The 19,444-nt window shown below is 45.7% G+C and overlaps 1 protein-coding gene across 1 annotated transcript; it reads left to right on the top strand.

Annotated features, from left to right (window-relative positions):
* Positions 1-12,013: 12,013 nt before the first annotated feature.
* LOC119177022 (cuticle protein 10.9) lies at positions 12,014-19,220 on the top strand. Its single transcript, XM_037428371.2, has 4 exons — positions 12,014-12,132; positions 13,240-13,329; positions 14,500-14,839; positions 17,134-19,220. Exons 1-3 carry the CDS (start codon positions 12,118-12,120, stop codon positions 14,809-14,811), a joined length of 417 nt encoding a protein of 138 aa, XP_037284268.2. The 5' UTR covers positions 12,014-12,117; the 3' UTR covers positions 14,812-14,839; positions 17,134-19,220.
* Positions 19,221-19,444: the final 224 nt, after the last annotated feature.

The following is a 19,444-nucleotide window of genomic DNA, read 5'->3' on the forward strand; positions in this document are numbered from 1 at the left end:
GAGAGCGGCGCATTGTTTCCTCTCGTGCAAGTTTGTCGTTCGTAGGAATTTTAACAATGTTTTGGTTGCGTGAAATCTCACGCGGGTTTGTCTAGATGACATAAGAGGATAGTTATTAGCGACATCGGTCCGTTGTTAAGGCCAGCGAGAGCGATTGCGAGTGATTGTCTCTGCACAGCGACAGTCTCTGTTAGCGAGGACAGTCACAGAAGATATGCTGCACAGTCTCCTCATTACCGCAAGCGTCGCAAAGAGCATCATCCGCCACGCCTATTCGAAAAGAAAATCACTTTGTGAAAGCCAGGTACGTAGCCAAGAAAGAGTAAGGAGGGTGCTCCCCTTCCCCCCTTCCAAAATTTGCATGGAGGGGTGTGTTTTACTGAGAACAAGTATTGAAAATAGCAGTTTTTCAAAGCCTTCAACAAATGCACCCTCTTTTCCACGAAAAAATGTATTGCCTGGTGAAAGCTATTTTTAGTCATGACCGGCATAAGTGGCCTCCCTTCGGTGGTGTCTAGTTGGTATTTGAAACCATCACAAAGAATTCAGTTGGTGTTGCCGTTGGTTTTCGCTATTCAGTGTGAAGTGCGAACCATTCGATAATTCGAAGCATGGGTGCAGCATCAGACCTGGGAATGGGTATAGACTCTTCCTTATTGCCTTGCAAAGCTGACCAAGTAGCTTGATCGGCGTGTTCATTGCCAATCAAGCCACAGTGACTTGGGATTCATTGCAATATCGCTTCGCGTCCTTTCTCAGATTACGTATGAATAAGGTGTCTGATCTTGAAGTGAAACATAGCTTTTGCAGTGGAGGCCGAGTCCCATAGACTTGTGTCCTCGAACCTCATGTACGTAAAGAGGGAGATGGCGTACGTCGCATACCCTACTGCATAAAGTGTGTGCCGCACCCATTCATGCAGTGATGTCCTGCATCTCTCTTGCGTCGAATATGACCATGGTCGTCTCGGCACGTGTACCTAAGTCTTTGTGAGCTCCAGGGTATTGGAATTATTTCTAGCGAAAAATGTCTAGGCTTTGCAAGCCCTTACCTACGATATATGCAACTGATTTTGAGAGAGGCATAAATGGTCAAAAAGGGCCTGTTCACGATGAACGACACGTTATGCAGGACCGGGACACGAAATTCTTTTGCAACTCAACACTGCATATTTTGAGACATCACTGTAGCATTGCAAAGGAGTGCACGTAAAACCCGTTTGATTGATAATTGGCACTCTAGAATAAAGAAATTCTAACTTTAGGCAATACTGAGATATAACTTTGAGGCAATCCGAGAAAATTTTGTAGGTAAAGGGCACTCCGAGAATGTTTCGACCACTCTTGGCCAACCGTATACGAGTGCTTCTGCATTTCGCCCCCATCGAAATGCGGCCGCTGTGGCCGCGAACCGACCTTAGCCCTTGCGATGAGCAGCGCAGCGTTGCAGCCGTTTAGCCATCACACCTTATCATCATTTAACGTGCAGTTAAACGTGCCAGAATCTTGCCTGCAGAAAATGGTGGTATCGTTAGATGTTATGATGAGCATAGCTGACTAGGACGGGTTCCATTGTCCCCCTCGGTCCTGCAGGATGACAGACGCATATGACATGAATCTAGACATGCCTCAGCATGTCGTAATGAACTGCGAGTAGTATCTCAACAAGATTTCCAGAATTCGAAAGCGTTGAGATACTAAGCGGATGGTGTAGTCAGAAGTCAGGACAAGCACGAAATTCAGAGTATTAGTGAAAAAATTGGGAAGATATTGATACCATCGGGTTAGTTACAGAAAAAGGTGAATAATTCAAAAATATTTATTTGTTTTAATAAAGAAAAAAGAACAGGTAGAGGTAGGCTTAACGGTAGAACGCAACAGATGTAATGAAGCCTGATTATATCAAACAGAAGTTATGTCTTCTCTCCTTCCTCCCCTCCCCCCGTTATATATTAGGTCGGCCACAAAAATCATCCTAAAAATGAAACGTTATGAGCGGGCGTATATAATTAACGTCTTAGACCTGTAGCGACGTGAAGGATTTGTGGTGGCTGCCATGACCCAAATGAAACGAAATCGCGAATAAAGGGCACATATACCCTCCCCCTTACATGACATAAAACTGAAGTAAAAAAAAAAAAGGCTGGCCAACGCAGTTTTCGCGAACGCTGCAGCTAGACCATCACCCATTTATGTCTATGTGTTGCCGGCCGTAAACTTGGTTCAGGAAGTGTACATGTCATGGTAGCCTTTGTATATGTAGCTTTGGGTTTACACTTTTATGCTGGTTACGCGGCCGCATTCCAGTGGAGGTGAGAAGCAAAAACACTCGTGCACTCAAATTTAGGTGCACGTTAAAGATTTCCAGGTGGTTACAATTAGTCCGCACGTGTCCACTAGGCTAGCCGCATAATCATATCTTGTTCCTGGCCCGTAAACTTCAAGAATTTCAGTTTCCTTCTTGTGATTCCCGATTGTCTCCATCTCTATTCATTGCATCGACCAGCAAATTACGTCCACCAATTTCATATCATCACCCATTCCACATTACTATCCCGTATTTTACGGCACTTCTCTCTGCTTTAGTGCCCAACCTGTTGACCAAGACGGTCAATTATTTCATATGCGTATTGCCTGATTTGCCCAGGTTGGTTTAATCTCAAACCGAAGTATAACACCAGCTAACTGTGCTTGCTTTTTTATGGACATAGCCGATATACCATACTTCTTAACAATTTCGTTTTATTTTGATTTATTTTTAACTTGATTTTGATTGATTTTTACCAGGAATTCTATCATCATCACTCAATTAGACTCACCAGTTGCGTCTGGGAATTCTCAGTTCATTACTGCAATTACGCCCGCGTAGACCCACACACTTCCAACAGCAAGGATTGGTTACACGAGCAACACTAAAGGTGAATTATTAGCCATTCCATTGGATAGAAATGCGAGCCCCCACAAGAGCGTCGCAAACGAAAATTACCCATGAAAGTCTCGCTGGACAGATTATATACGGTTCAGAATCACCATGACAAGGATACCAGGCACATGAAGTCGGCGAAGCGAATGTCTCCCAAATATATGGTGCACTGTTTAAATTCGTTGTATTGAATAAAAAGGAAGCTTGCGCTTAACGGACCTCTATTTCTCGATTCTTCTCTATTAAAGCTTTCCACAGGCGTCTTAACAAGTTCGAAAACAGCACGCGGAAACGGGGAAATGGTAACTTTGTGCAGACGGCCATCAGCAGCAAGAAAACGAAAATGTCGCGGATATCACCTCCGCTGCAGCGTGCATGGCCTTCGGGAAGCTCCGATGATATGCATTTCGCGTCATGTACGGCTCAGGAACATTAAGGCAGCAACAAGTGAGGCTGAGCGCAACCTCCCACACGCATATTTGTCTTTGTTTCGCGGAGCGCATATCACGGCAGCCCGTCTCCCGGCGGCGTCAACCTCGCGCGCCGAAAATCGAGGAAGACGCCGAAAACAACGGACGACGACGAAGCGAGCGCGCCTTTCATCGCAGGTTGAGCAACTGCCGCCGCGACCCCGCCCAGAGGATAAGTGGGGCTCGTGATGGAGGGACCAACTGGCCGGAACAACATGAGAGATACAGTGCCTCCCCCTTTCCTCCGCGCGGAGAAAAATAAAAGGGCCCCGCCGAGGTATACCGACAGCGCACAAATACACGCAAAAGGCCGCGAAATGCCCGCGTTCCACAAAGCGTAACGGACTCGGACGCTCGGCAGCCGCCGTCCGGACAGCCGGCCAACGCACGTGCGCACAAGAACGAGGGGGGTTTCACCGAGGCTACCAAGAAAGTTGCGCCGCGCGCGCGAAATGATAGTGCCCGGAATAACGGCCAACGGAATACAATGCTCGGAGAGCTACCGACAGACGCGCGCATGTGCGCGCATGGCAGATGAAGAGAAAAATGCGTGAGAGAAAATACGCGCTAGTCGCGTTAAGCGCAAACAGCGAAGGGCTCCTGTACCAATTGCTTCCGATCGAACGGTGCCGTGGCTATACTGTACAAGCAACACTCTCTGCTCCTCAGCGGCGGCGGCACCGACCGTTCTGGAAGTAGACCCATTCCGCAACCTGCTCGAGAGGAAAAGAAACAAAAGGGCGCCATCGCGTCTGCCTGCGGACATAGCAGTCAGTCAAGCGTCATGCGAGCGCGGCCCTCGCGTTGGAAAATCTCGCCGCTACCTTTGCAACACAATATGCCGGCATGCTGACCCAATGTGCGTGTGTGTTGTTGTTTTTTTCCCCCTCCTGGCGGAACTTCGTTTCGTATTCAAGGCTCGCAACGCCCGACTTATGCACCGCAATCTTTTTCGGTAGTACCTACGCACCATTGAAATACTGCTTGATATGGCAGGTGTGAGTGACGGACGCTGGCACTAGAGCCAGTAGGCGAGATTATTCACCACGGAGACGGACAGCACGGTGCTGTCAAAAGTGCTGAGCCGACATCACTCCTCACACGCCACCTTTCTTTGTTTCTTCTTTTATTTCGTAGAGTTATCGCGTATTTTTCTCTCCTTTTATATCCACCACTCTCGCCACCGCTATATGTTTTGTGCATCCGCATGTCTTTCTTTGCACAATGAAAAATGCTGGCACACCGTTTTCCGGATTGCAGTCAAGTCCGTAGTATTCAAACTGTGGCGCGCGACCGGTAAAATATACCAGCAGGGTGCGTGGCATGCCTGCAGATGCGGTCCTATTTCCTGTTCTTTTTTATCTTTCTCTTTTTTTTTATAGTGGTTCCCTGAAATAGAAAGAAAAGTGAACACCTCTTCTTGTAGGCTGAAAAATGGTGCGCATCTCTGTGGAGACGTGTGCGTAGAGCAATATATAGATGAAACCCGCGAGTGAGCATGCGCATTTGCTTTGGGACAGAATCAGCCCAATTTAATATAGCCTGACGCCTACGCCACTGCGAGGAAATCAGTATCATATGATTTCATCACAATGGTTCTCCATGGTGCAAAGGCATTTCTTTTTTTAGCTTGTTTTGTATAAGTTCTGGTCTCGGTGTCAGCTTCGGCATCCTTGCTTGTGAGCGAAAAATAAAAATTGGCGTGGTCGGTGCGCGACAATTTCGGATATATGCAAATAAATAAGTAAATAAATATGTTCTGACCGAGTGAAAATCAAACCCAGGCCTCCTGCGTGCGTGGCGAGCGGTTGTTCGACCATGAAGCCACGCAGTCTTTGCAACTGCTTCGCAAGAAAATGCGACTATAATATCGTATAGTGCTGTGTCGTTCGGCCTCTGGTAAAAATGCCGCCTCCTCGTGCCATTCAGCTCCTTCAAAGCAACGTGAAACAGAGCAATATCATAGCATTAAATAAATTTTGGTTGTACAAAGTAATTGCTGTGCCTACTTTTTTCATTTTCAAACAACAGACTGCTGACACCGCTCGTCGTAGGGTAATCTAAGAAGCCACCGATGAAGCAGCAAGATAACTGATAACGGCCCGAGCGATATTTGGATGCGCTGGGATTGTGCTTTTAAACGAGTTGTGGGGAGAGTGTCAGAACCTGTATATTCTTACACCGCGGTTCGCGCGAACGCGCTGCGACGCTCTTCCCTCGTCGCAAGTGTTGGAGCGGTGCCAAGTAGGTTACGACGCATCTACGCATTGACGTCACGCTCCCCTCGCAGAGCGCGTTGATGTCACTCTGTCCCTCGCCTGCCCCGCGCTCGTCACAGCACCCACAGCTGCCGCCTCGTCCGTTCACCCGCAACACCTGCCGCTACCGCCGCTCACTCCGCTACCATGGCCACCACTCGCTGCACCGTTCACGCGCAATAAACCTGACACGCTAGACATCCCAAGACCTACGCCAGCCATCGCTTCAAACGAATCTTCCAGCGCTGATCGCAGCACCCGCGTAAGCGTCGCTCAACCCGTGACGCCCCACGTGCGCAGCGCTGCTGCTTCGCATTCCATCAGGGTTCCCTTTGGGAAGATGGTGTGAATTCGTGTTTCTTTTGTGTGTGTGAACCTCACTATACGCTGCGACGGGGAATACCATAATGAAGACAATGGTTTATGGTATTTATTTTACGCTAAAGAAACGAAACACTCTACAGCGACTGCGTGCAACTATATATATATAAACAATGATGTGCTAACATAGGACCCGGAAGTAAAAGTTCAAAAAAATCAAGCACGTAGGAAAAATTGTTTTGTAAAGGACTGACGTTTCGGCCGCGGGACCGGCCTTCGTCGGAGACTCCGACGAAGGCCGGTCCGACGAAGCACGTAAACGTGGTCCGACGAAGCACGTAAACGTGGTCCGACGAAGCACGTAAACGTGGTCCCGCGGCCGAAACGTCAGTCCTTTACAAAACAATTTTTCCTACGTGCTTGATTTTTTGAACTATATATATATATATATGTGTGTGTGTGTGTGTGTGTGTGTGTGTGTGTGTGTGTGTGTGTGTGTGTGTGTGTGTGTGTGTGTGTGTGTGTGTGTGTGTGTGTGTGTGTGTGTTCTACGCAATAAAACAAACGAGAACTAGTTCAGGAACGCTGTAGGTTAGCATAACGACCTGAACTTGCTTCTTCCCGATGGTATTTCATTACATGAAGCAACACTCACTTGCCGGGGCCGAAACGCACGCGTGAAGCTTCCGACTTCACTAAATACTCCGCCATGTAGCCAGCGGCAGCAATGACAGTGCTCATTTTGGACGGCAGTTAGGCTGGTTAGACGTGTCACGATGAAAAATATCGGCCCAGTTCCCGCTGCCTGACAATGCGGCCAGTCTGCTTAACCGTAGCCGACGACGTGGTTCAACACAATGCCCCTCCACACAATGCCTCAACGCACCTTACAAGTTTGAATTCGCAGCAAGGAATCGCATGTATAAATAGCAGAGCAAACGCATATTCATGACGTTTGTAAAAGTTACACAATAAATAAATCACAAATGCGGAGGCGTTGTTGATGTTCTTATTCAATAACTTTCAGACAACGTCAATTGAACATGTTCTCGCAATTTAGAGTGTGCCTCTCTGTTCGGTTCACGCTGCACGGAATTGATTGACATGTGGGGTTTAACGTGCCAAAACCACCATATGGTTATGAAAGACGCCGTAGTGGAGGGCTCCGGAAATTTCTACCACCTAGGGTTCTTTAACGTGCACCGAAATCTGAGCACACGGGCCTACAACATTTCCGCCTCCACCGGAAATGCAGCTGCCGCAGCCGGGATTCGATTCCGCGACCTGCAGGTCAGCAGCCGAGTACCTTAGCCACTAGACCACCGCGGCGGGGCCACGCTGCACGGAAGATGTCGCATGGAGCGCAATGCTTGTGCGTGTTCTCAACAAGAAGGACGCGTGGATACAACACACATAATGCAATTTTCGTGCGTAGTTATTTCATGAAAGCCTGCCATCTTATCTTACAATGAAATCGTCGTTCTGGGACGCTAAACCCCATATATTGTTACCCGCACAAATGTTGTGCTCGAAGACCACATCTTCCGTGAAGCACGAACCGAGTAGGAAGGCACACTCTAAATTCAGGGAACAGTTCGATTCCCGCTGTCTGAAAATTATTGACTCAAAAAATTAACAACGCCACTACACTTCAGATTTATAAGCAATTTTTACAAACACCTTGAACGTGCGTTTGCTCTGCTTTTTATACATGTGATTTTCTTTAGCAGCAGCTGTGAATTCAAACACGAAAGGTGCGTAAGCTGTCTTACGCAATGGTTCATTGTCGAAATAAGTATAAGACAACGAACGCAATTAGTGCGCGCGAAAACATAGACCCGAGCGAAACGTGGTGAAAACTGGATGCGAAGTGAGTGCATTCGACACGCCGGTCAGGCAGACTGGAAACAAATTTACTACTGCAACCGACGCGCTCAACACCTATTCTTAACTGCAGCAAGCATATCATTTTAAACGCTTGGTGGCGCTGACCTCAGTCCAAGCGAGCTGAGGCCACGCGTCGGAGCGTTCAAGTTGAGGGTGCTGACGTCTGTACATGTGTGAGCAAATGAAGTTTGCAAACAAGCAGCCTTGAGCCACGGCTAGACTACCGGAACAAATAATTTTTTTTCGTGCTACAGTACCCTTTTTTTTCTCTACCACTTCTCTGTTTTTTAGTATACAAAATTAACATAACTTGCCCACAGGTGTCACATTCAAACAGTGCTTTTTGAAAAACATTTATGGCTCAGAGGCACACTGCGTGTATTGTGGAGGATTGAATGCACGTAGACGGAGAAAATCATTTTATGCATGAAAGTCAATGGGAAAACATTTCAACATGATGGGGACATTGCCTACGTGGTTTATACTTCCAAGCTATATAGCGCGCAAAGACGTGAGACGAAAAATCGGCAACAGATATATTAAAGTGCAATAATTCTTGGTGTTTAACATACCACAACCACAACCATTAAGGGACCCCGTAGTATAGAGGGCTCCAGGAATTTCGACTACCTGGGGTTTTTTAACGTGCAATAAATAGAAACATCAGCGATGAAAAACACTCTTGTGGGTGCAGATTCAAAGAGCTGGTAAAGACGTGCAGAACCACATCGTCGCCGCTTAATTTTCATTGTGTACTTCTAAAATTCTCATTAAAGTTTTGTTGAAGCGCACCTTGCCATCTCGCTGCTTCCAAGATCCTCTTTCAAGAAGAGGATCTGTTAGACCGTCACATTGCTCCCCATGCATTTTCCTATGAGCTAATCCCTTCCAAAAAAAATCATGTGCCCACTCCATACTTGCAAATGACAGTGCCAAGCTCCAACTCTTCCCATCTTCTTCAGAAGGTGCCTCATTGTGTCTGTTTTCACATTTGGAACACCAAAGCTTCAACATGCTGAGTAGCATGCTGAGTCTTGAATCATGCTAGGTTCACACCTTCGGGACACCAGTAATCTTGGAAACATTGTTTTTTACTACTTTTCTGGAAGCAGGTTAACGAAATTGCAGTTGAAATGCTACTGAATATATAATTTGTGTGAATGGGTAGAATACAAGAGGTTGTCGTAGCCTACAAGATTGTCTATAGGAAAAGCTGATTCTCCATAGCCTTCGATTAAGGCATCTTCCACAACTTCAGTGTTGGTTTTGGAAGTTGCGACTCAATCTCCTTATGGAATGGAAAACTTGCGACTCAATAACCTTATGGAATGGAAAACTTATGGAATGACTTGCGTATCCCTGGCAATATCTTTATCCGTGAAAGTCACTGAGCGTCTCGGGCACTGTGTGCATGACAGGAAAATTGACCACTAAATATAAAAATAAAAGAAAATAAAAGAAAATAAAAGAAGAGGGAGGTAGAGAATTGAGAGAGTGAACCACTCGTCGGGTATACATGCAATTTTCGCTAAGGTCACGTAACAGCCCACCGCGTTCGTAGGAATTATGACGACTGCGCACGCACACTGTGGTTATGCAGAGCTAAACAAAACAAGTGCAGATCTTTTGTTCATAACAATGTCATTGTTATGCTTGCCCATAGATGCGAACTCCGCAAACGTTTGTTTCTTATAACAGCGGTTACCACGAATCGAGGCAGAAAAACGCTCATTGGTTCGGCCGTTGGATTTTGGTTTAAACGGCACCGTTATTACGGAGCGTCTAACGAACCGTTTCCAGGCGTTACATCCAGCAGGGTTTAGTTCTGTCTGCCGTGTAATGGGCCCCGAATCGACGCATTTCTTGCCCGCTTTCATACTGCAGCTCGCTGCTGAACGTGCAAACAGAGGAGGGGAACATTTCCTTGCAGACACGGTGACTGCGCCGCACACAATTGCTCTTCACGGACTGCACACTGCCTACGAGTCACGCCCATAACATCGGCCTCGCTATAATTACTGCAGCGTTTTCCTTCTTATTATGCCACCCCTCTCCCCCATACACCCCAAACTTTTCTTTATTTCGTTCAGGAACGTCAATGAAAACACGCCTCCTCCGATTTGATTCCATGAGCGTTCTCTTTAATTTTCAAACTATCGAATGCTGCAATGACGTCAATTAACGTTCCCGTTGTTTGTACACACCCCTATAGTCGCCGTTTATCAATGTACATTACTATCTACAGTTAATATCGGTAGATGATGTACAGCGGCTCAATATAGAAGCTCTACCTATCATAGGCGAAGGAAGCGAACTGTGACTAATTATACCGTGATGTAGAAAAAAAACAATTTCAGCCACGAAAGGAAGTCTTTCGCAGCGCGTTGATAAAATGGAGCAAGGAGGATTGTTGGCGTCATATTAGGGACGTGCACTTGCTGGGCCTTAACAATAGAGAATAGTCAAAACACACCTGTTCAACAACCGGCACCAGTGCTTATATTCGGGAGCAATGAAGGCAGCGGTGATCGCTTTAGAATCTATTAAACTGGAACTCAGCGAAACTAAACCGAATCGGAAACACTGGACAGGGCATTTGTCGGATGCTGTGCAAGCATTACATGAGATTCAATCATTTTACCAAGTCACGCCGCGGTGGTTTAGTGGCTAAGGTACTCGGCTGCTGACCCGCAGGTCACGGGATCAAATCCCGGCTGCGGCGGCTGCATTTCCGATGGAGGCGGAAATGTTGTAGGCCCGTGTGCTCAGATTTGGGTGCACGTTAAAGAACCCCAGGTGGTCGAAATTTCCGGAGCCCTCCACTGCGGCGCCTCTCATAATCATAGGGTTGTTTTGGGACGTTAAACCCCACAAATCAATCAATCAATCATTTTATCATGTATAAGGCAGCTCTAGATGGCATCAACTGTCATTTAGCCAGCATTAGCCAAACCTATCTCATTCAACCAAAACTTCAGCCGGCTATAATTAGTGCTAACCAGTGATCTAATTAGGATTATAAACATGGCAGTTCATGTACTAGTGGTGTGGGAGTGAATACGGTAATCAAGGACACTGGTTCACCGGTGACTGCTTTTCACAAATTGCGCTAAGTACATACCTACACACATTTATTTATCGCTCCATATTTCACCTTTAAGTGCTTACGCATCAAAACTTTAGTTATAGAATTCAGACTGCTCGTGCAAGATGCTTATTAACGGGTGTTTTTAATGCAAATTTTAACAAAAATTTGATGACAATCATGTCCCTGTCGTTTTCGCACATGGTCCACGTCGAGCTGGAAGTGATAGTGAAGGGACACGTTAACAGAAACACATTAATTAACTTTTTGATTCTTGACTTAAGGGCTTGTAGTTGGGCATAGTTTTAGATAATTTATGGCATACCATGCTTCTTTAGAAACCACTAGTGCTGCACGTAGTTTGATATACTAATCATGTAATTGTAATTTCGATATTGAAACTGACCGCGCCTGGCGTGCAGGATACGCGGCCCCTCTATTCCGTCAAATCGGAACATGCCATGATATGAATGTGCAGGTCGTCGGTGCACTTGTAAGAGGTCTAAGGTTTAAGATAAAAAAGAAAATACACAATACACTAGTATTTACTGAAGGCCTTCACAGACAAATCGTGGACCACAACGATGTTTTCTGCTTGCTGCACGTTCCGCCAGCTGCTTGTGGTTTGCTTCGTTGGCGGGAAAACAACCGCCAGCACCACCGCGGAGCCATTGCCCCTCACTCGTTCAGCCTGCCTCCAGGAATGCGCCTCGTCGGAATGCATGTTTACCGTCGGAAGCGGAACAACGCCGTCTTAGCTTTGTTTTCTTTCTTTCTCTCCTTTCCACGGTTCGACGTAAAACGGGTAATGCGCACCTCATCTCCGGCCAGTCTGAGAGGAGGCGCCCGAGTGGAGGCGAAAAGGAAAGCTGCCTGGGAAAGCGCGCCGTAATGGTGAAAACCGTTTGAAGAAAGAGTTTAATGCGGCGCAACAAAGGCCGGGGGATTACAAGGGGACTCCCTTTTAATAACCTCCGCTAGCCTAGATACTTTTTTTCTGCGCTGCCGGATTGGCCCGTTCCGCGGCGAAAGTAGGTGGGTGCAGCACCGCCCGGAAATGTCCGTATAAAGCAGGCTGCTGCGGCAGGGTCACTCCTCACCAAGCAGTGCACACTCCGCCGACGCACACGTCGCTTCACTTCGTCCGATCAGTGCGCCCCCGCCGGACACCGTGATGACGCTCGCACCCGTGAGTAGCGGCGCCTCAAGGGCACGACGGTCAACAGTCAACCGCTGCCCGAGAGGGCATCGGTTCGCTGTCGCCGCACGGACAATGTTCGCGCACCGCTGTATGGATATCGCGACGCGTCCAGTCTGCGGCATCGATGTACTTCTTTTTCTATATTTAATCCGGTACCATTATACTACGACCAGCCTTCGACTCCCGCTGAATGGATATGGTGTGAACCTGGTGAAAAATTATTAGGTTGTTGGTCCAAGCAGCCTGATAATTTAACGCTTCGGAAAACTGCCTTCGCCGCCACAGTGTTCTGTATATACTTCCGTTAGTATTATCGTAAATGAGCCGTACTTACCACGACAGTGCGGCAAGATCTAGAAGATCTCTCCTTAAACAGTGCTTCACACGAAATTTTGTATAACGTTATTGAAAACGCCGTTATTAAGACAATGGGGCAGTGCGAATATCTTACAGAAACGACCAAAACTCACCATTGTTTTGTCAAGATAACTCTGCAACAATGCTACGAATCAAAGGGGAAAAAAAACGAAAAGCTCGATGACATGTGCATTCGCGGACGCTGGCTTAAACGTCACTGATGAGGGGAAGCTTTGGCGTATACGTAACTGTTTTTTTTTTTCAATCGATATATTAGTACATTTTGTTTGTTTTTTTCGGCCGTTGCTTTATAATTAATATCAGCCGAGGCATAATTCGGCCCATATTCACCAATTGTCTCATGTAAAAATGCTTCCTCATTTAGGTATTCTCAGGTAATTATGCTTAAGATTACAATAGACGTGACAGTGACACGATCACTGACGCGTCTATCACGGCCATGGCCAGCCGCAGAAGGCACCTGAGAAATACGAGTTGTAAATATTGGCTTGGATATTTTGTCATATTTATACTGCACTTTAAGCACAATGGCACACCACTCGTTCTTGAAGACTAGCGGAAACTTGTCTAATACGCGTCCAATATCTACTAGCTGATAATCCGCTACGCACTCACGCGCTGTGCTGCCTTGTAGATACATTACACTCGCGGCTAATTTTCTGCGCACGAGTCATATATTCAATTGTCGTATATCTAATTGCCTGGTCTCCTCTGCAGGTTGCTGTCCTTATTGCCCTCCTGGCCCTGGCAAATGCCGGTTACCACGGGCATCACGGAGGCCACAGCAACACGTACAGGAAGCAGAACGTAAGTTTCGTTCGCCCCGCCACGGTGGTCTAGTGGCTAAGGTACTCGGCTGCTGACCCGCAGGTTGCGGGATCAAATCCCGGCTGTGGCGGCTGCATTTCCGATGGAGGCGGAAATGTTGAGGGCCGTGTACTCAGATTTGGGTGCACGTTAAAGAACCCCAGGTGGTCAAAATTTCCGGAGTCCTTCACTACGGCGTCTCTCATAATCATATGGTGGTTTTGGGACGTTAAACCCCACAAATCAAATCAATCAATCAAGTTTCGTTGTCTTCTTGCCACCGAGCTCGTGAGGAGAAAGCAAGGATATAATGATAACATCAGCGAAGAAAGAAAGAAGGTTACGTAACATTTTCGCGAAGGTGAAATGATGTAAGTTTTCCGAACACCTGTCAGATCACAGAAGGTGTATCGCCACTTATAATCGAAAGATTCGAATGCGCTAACTTCCTCCGCGATGTTTTTTTTTATTATTGACATATATAAGTGAAGCTGCAGCCACTTAGTAGTCATCTAATACTAATAATACTAACGAACCAGAAGAAAATTCCACTCGCAGAATTTTTTTTTGTCAGCAAAACCAAATAAAGATGAAATATCAATGCACTAGTTTGTTTTTTTCGCGCATGATGAAACTCTTTGAAGACGACTAGTTGTAAATAAAGCAAGAGGTTGATAAATCGTGCACGCATTTTATTTTACTATCTTTGAATATTTGATTGAACCACTGGCTTGTTAGCCAAAGTTTCCCACTTAAGTACGAAATAGCCCTCACGTGACACTTACTGACATCTTACAACGGAGCAAGATGAATGATGGTGGTGAGTGGTACGGGTCTCAGCGCCCGGTTTGACGTCAAAATTTTCGCTGAGGTATCATGTGTCCAGAGACGTGGCGATCACTTCACTGCAACAAGCGCAGCCACGTAAACCATGCGAACTCGTATGATGCAACAATGTCTTTCACATGCCTGTTGCTGTTTTTTTTTTTTTTTTCACATCACGGGCCAGCCTATCAGAACGCTACTCAGTCCACTGATGTCTATAGCTCGAAAAATAATAGCCGGATACCATGGCATGATATAGGCAATGCTGTGGTCTTCGTATTTCGCAAAAAGAAAGCGTCTTACTTTTACTGATCTCGTCTACGCGACTCCTTTGTCTCTTTTTAGGATTACGGTGAATACACGTTCGGCTACGACGTCGTGGACGGCTACGGCAGTATCCACGGCCGCCATGAGAGTGGCTCCGCGTACGGACCCGTGGTGGGCTCCTACTACCTGGGTAACATCGACGGCCGCCACCGGCACGTGCACTACGTGGCCGACAAGTGGGGCTTCCGTGCCATGGTCAAGACGAACGAGCCCGGCACCAAGACGAGCCTGCCGGCCGCCGCGCCCTACCACTCGGCGAACGGGAAGACCGTGCTGGCCTACGGCATCTCCGGTCATGGTCATGGTGGTTATGGCGGATACCACGGCTAGATCATCGCTCACCCTGATACCACGAGGCGTAAGCAACACCACTGTGTCGTGGCTAGTTACCAAGGCATGCAGTCATAGCCTTCATGTAGTGCACGCAAAAAAATTTAACAGAATTCAGATACCCCGCTTGTGTTTCGTATTCAGCGCGCTTAAGCAAGGCAGAGCATCTCATGCATATTTATTATCAACTCCTTCGTCAACAGTAACAAGCAAACTAGGCACATCTAATACATAAAGTTTCTAGAACTTAATTTGTGTGAGGAATGATCGAATTCACAAAAATGCAGGATCAGATAATTTAGAGAGAGAGAGAGAGAGAACTCTTTATTGAAAGGCCGGGAATTTAGCCGGCGTATGTAGATCGCTGACTTGCTACTATGCGTGGGGAAGGGGATTTGAGACAAAAAGACAGAAGGATAGAGAAAAAATTGTTAAAAGGTAAAACGTAAAGAAAACCAATTAATACACAGACAGCTTTTTGTATCTTAGGTGGGAACGTGCACTGGCAGATTGACTTATTACGAGTTTACCAAGTTCCACTACAGTTTGTCGAGCTCACCGATTTTGTCCAAATATGCGAATAAAAGTTTCATTGCATTTCCCTGTTGCGCAAAGGAGGTTAAAGGGCCCAAGACACAGTCCATTCATAAAGTTCTTCAGGTTAGCACATACATGTAATGCTCATAGAGCGCACACTCATCAGATAATTTATTATACAGTACTGGTGTGATGCGAACACGTATTAGCAAGAACTTTCTTTCCCTATAGTAGTACTGCTTGTAAACGCAGATACCAACCATTCAATATGTTGAACATACTATTAGCAAAAGTGGTAATGAAAAGGTAAAGATCACTCATCAATAAAACTTTTTATGACTATGCAGCAGTATGCTTTCGAGATTGACCTCAAGCTGAGGTTCAGAAAGAAAAGGTGATGAATGCTTTAGAGCGCCTGGAAGGCATTAGAGACTTTGTAAACTGCCTGTGTCAAGTTCGCCAGTCGAAATTGCGCTTACAGTGCACTGTGAACCATAGTACGTCTTTAGCATGCCTAATTTTGGCCCAATTTATTACAACTTTGAGAGCTTTCACGAACGTTTGTTTAAAAGTCCAACATTTTCAGGAGCTTCGTAAATATACCCTCTATTTTTGCATTTTCATCACATCTTCAATCTCTTCCCGAAGAACACGTCACACACACCATGCAGTTGTGTGTGGTTGTCTTCTAGACCTGATTTGCCAGTGCATAACCCCTAACTTTCCCCTTCGTGCTTTTTATATGTCTGTCCTCATATCGTTTATTTATTTATTTATTCAAAATACCTCACAGCCCCACTGAAGGGCATTGGGTAAGGGGGGCATCAGTAAACAAACGAAATAACAATAAAGGAGAAAAGCAGACAATATATATATATATATATATATATATATATATATATATATATATATATATATGTAAAAGATTACAGAAATCAAGGTGCAACAGCGTTATACAATACTTGAGTGCAACGAAATTAAATAATAATAATAATAATAATAATTTGTCAGTGTACCAGCACGCAGCTAAATATACCTTGAAGAATAACTTTAGCAACATAACAGCCATCTTTGCTCCCTTCGGTTAGTATCAAAATTTTACTACTTTACTACCGACAACTCCGTGTTAGGTTATACTGAATATATGCGCCACAAAAACGCTGCCCACAGCTGCTTTTAGCATCACAATTGTTAGGACCTCGTACAATGAGCGAAAACTCTTGTACGCATAAGTACTGGGAAATAGCAAGTTACAGGAATAAAAAGGCGCGGGGCCCAAAGACAAAAAAAAAACCATCATGCAGGCACGATCTTTTTGAAATCAATTACGACAATAACCAGCAAGTTATTCGCCGATATCAACTGAGACAAACCTCTAGATCACAGAGCTTGACAGTTCCAAATAGCGGCACCCAGCAGTACGACAGTGCGAGCGTATATTCTGCGATACCATTCACTACAGGAAGGCGCACGCACTGGCAGCATTCTCTATTCTGTCCTGCTTACAGGAAAACGACATCACGTCGAACACGCGCCACAGCAAGACGTATTTTTTTCGATTATCTTCCCCACGCTTAGCCTTCGTATTTAGCAGTGTCCAATATTGGTAGTAGTTTGTGTTATTTTTCTTATGAAGAAGTTAACTGAGAAGGTTTTTTGTGTGTGTGAATAAGATAGGAAAATGAAAATGGGAGGTAGGAGGAGGTGGGTGGGGTTGTCTTCCCGGTTGATTGCACCTTGAGACAAACAGCGTTGCGAAATCTGACGCCGTTAATGTTGTCTCAGTCTTCTTCCAGAAAACATTCAGAATATCGACAAAAACCCAAGTGCCCGGTGGGAAGAACTTGCAGCCTCTGGAAGCAGCGCACGCAAGCAATTCATGGTCCAGTACACTCATGCAAGCAAGCTGTGAGAGCCCTTGACGAAGATCGGCTCAGCTGAAGAAGCTGTGAATCAGTGCCTCCAGCAAGCATGTTGGGCGCGTCTGTTTGTCAGCTTCTTTTTTCTTCTGTCTGAGCGAATCAGGCGAGTGCAAACGCTCAACATTACCAAGAGTCGTAAACGAGCCGTAAAGTCTTTTTTTAGCTTTCTTTTGCCATAATAACAGGGATAATCGGGTACATGGCAGTTTTTTTTTCATCTTTAAACTGCTTAGTTCAGGCTTAATCTCGAAATACGTACAAAAAAATACTTCATAATTAGGAACTAACACTTTAATAATTATAAACTAGCACAATAGTTCAGACAAGCCAAACCGAATCGAAATTCCTGTATGCGTTGAGAAGATCTTCTATATTTCGTGTCTGTGTAACCGAGAAATTCCTATGAACGCGTTCCTGAAACTTTGAATCATTTTTGAAACTCGATATTCGAAGAAACTAATATTCGAGGAAAAAATACGATGATGGGAAGACACCATCAGTCGTCCTGCAGAGAGCTGGCCCGGAATGAAAGTGTTAGCAGCGAGCCCAAAACAAAAAAAAGACAAAACTTAGCGTTTTAAAACACCGTTATTGTTCATTAAAAAAACAAAAATACGAAGTGTTTCGCGCCAGGCTTCACTGTTTTAAACTGCTCGCTTTTACAGAGGAAAGGAGCTGTGGTCAATGACGAATAAGCGATGCGGCTTAGCCGGTCAATTGAATTGCAAAATTGTGGCAGTTCCTCTGAAATTAAAAGCAAACTCCAATTAGTGGGTCGTGGTGTGTCTATCCCCAAACGATGTAATCATTGGCTTGAGGAACGTCGATATTCATTGTGTATAAGTGTACAGAAATCTCCTCGCATTGTGTTGTGTTCTTTGTAACCTTTTCATGTTCATTGTGCCTAAATGTACAGATTTTCCTAGACAAGTTGTATTTACTACTGATCGCCTATACTCACCCCGTGCAATATACACAAGTGTACAGAAACCTCTTACAGTGCTTGCTTCTATTTCTATTTCTTAATCAACTTGCTTGTACGCCTGGCTGGATGTAACCAAATGCCCAACTCTTTCTAGAGTCGTAACGCTTTAGTGCACCGAAGGTTTATGCCCTTAATTCTTGCTTCCTACTGCTTTCTCGGCTTGCACAATCTTCACACGTGTTTTCGCGGCCTTCACACCTCGGCGAACTAAACTGCTGCTCTTAGCCAGAGCTCTATTGGTCAACAACCCACGAAGAAACCACTGCCCTCATTTCAGTCGTAACGGCATTGTTATAACCGTGCTCAAACGACTGCTGTTTCCTGCTGCCCGCACGCAGCCCGACGCCCACCCCGTATAAATATTGTTCCGCTCTAGTAGCGCCTCGCATCCACGGCCCAGAAAGCTCGCGCTTTCATTTCAGATTATCTCGCTGGAAATTGAAAATGTGCGTTATTTTCGGCCTCACTGTCCTCGAGATCGTGAAAAAAAAAACGGGACATAAATTGTGCGCGCCCAAAAATTTAGTATTCTGCATCGCTTCGCCATGCTCATTTATATGCGGGTTTCATGTACATACATTCATTTCAAACTCGCACTTTTATATACTTTCCTTGTGCTTTATTTTCCGCTTGTGTGCTGCTTCTATTTCATGCTCCTTTTTTTTTTTGTCTGCGAGCGGGCTTTGCTCGCAGTGCCAACGCGCCGTCATGACGCATGGTGAAAGCCGCGTTGCTTGGTATTAAACCGATTGTTGCGGTCATCCTTGTGCTGTGTGTGCGTCTGTGTGTGTTTTGTGGCGAATAAAGCAAGCGCTCAGCGCTGCACTAACTATACCAGCACGCGAAAGTTTTTTGTTATCGGCATCATCTCAACTTCTATTTGGTATTTAATATTCCCACTGTCCTTTGTACAAAGCGTGAGTTTCATTCAGTGCAAATAAAAGATGTGCTACCTGTTTGACTTATGTTCGAAGTTTACTACACTCCAAGGCAGTCGTGCTCGTTTATCACGGCCCCGCCGCGGTGGTCTAGTGGCTAAGGTACTCGGCTGCTGACCCGCAGGCCGCGGGTTCGAATCCCGGCTGCGGCGGCTTCATTTCCTATGGAGGCGGAAATGTTGTATGCCCGTGTGCTCATATTTGGGTGCACGTTAAAGAACCCCAGGTAGTCGAAATTTCCGGAGACCTCC

This window comes from Rhipicephalus microplus, chromosome X (genome assembly GCF_043290135.1).
Source record: "Rhipicephalus microplus isolate Deutch F79 chromosome X, USDA_Rmic, whole genome shotgun sequence".
NCBI lineage: Eukaryota > Metazoa > Arthropoda > Arachnida > Ixodida > Ixodidae > Rhipicephalus > Rhipicephalus microplus.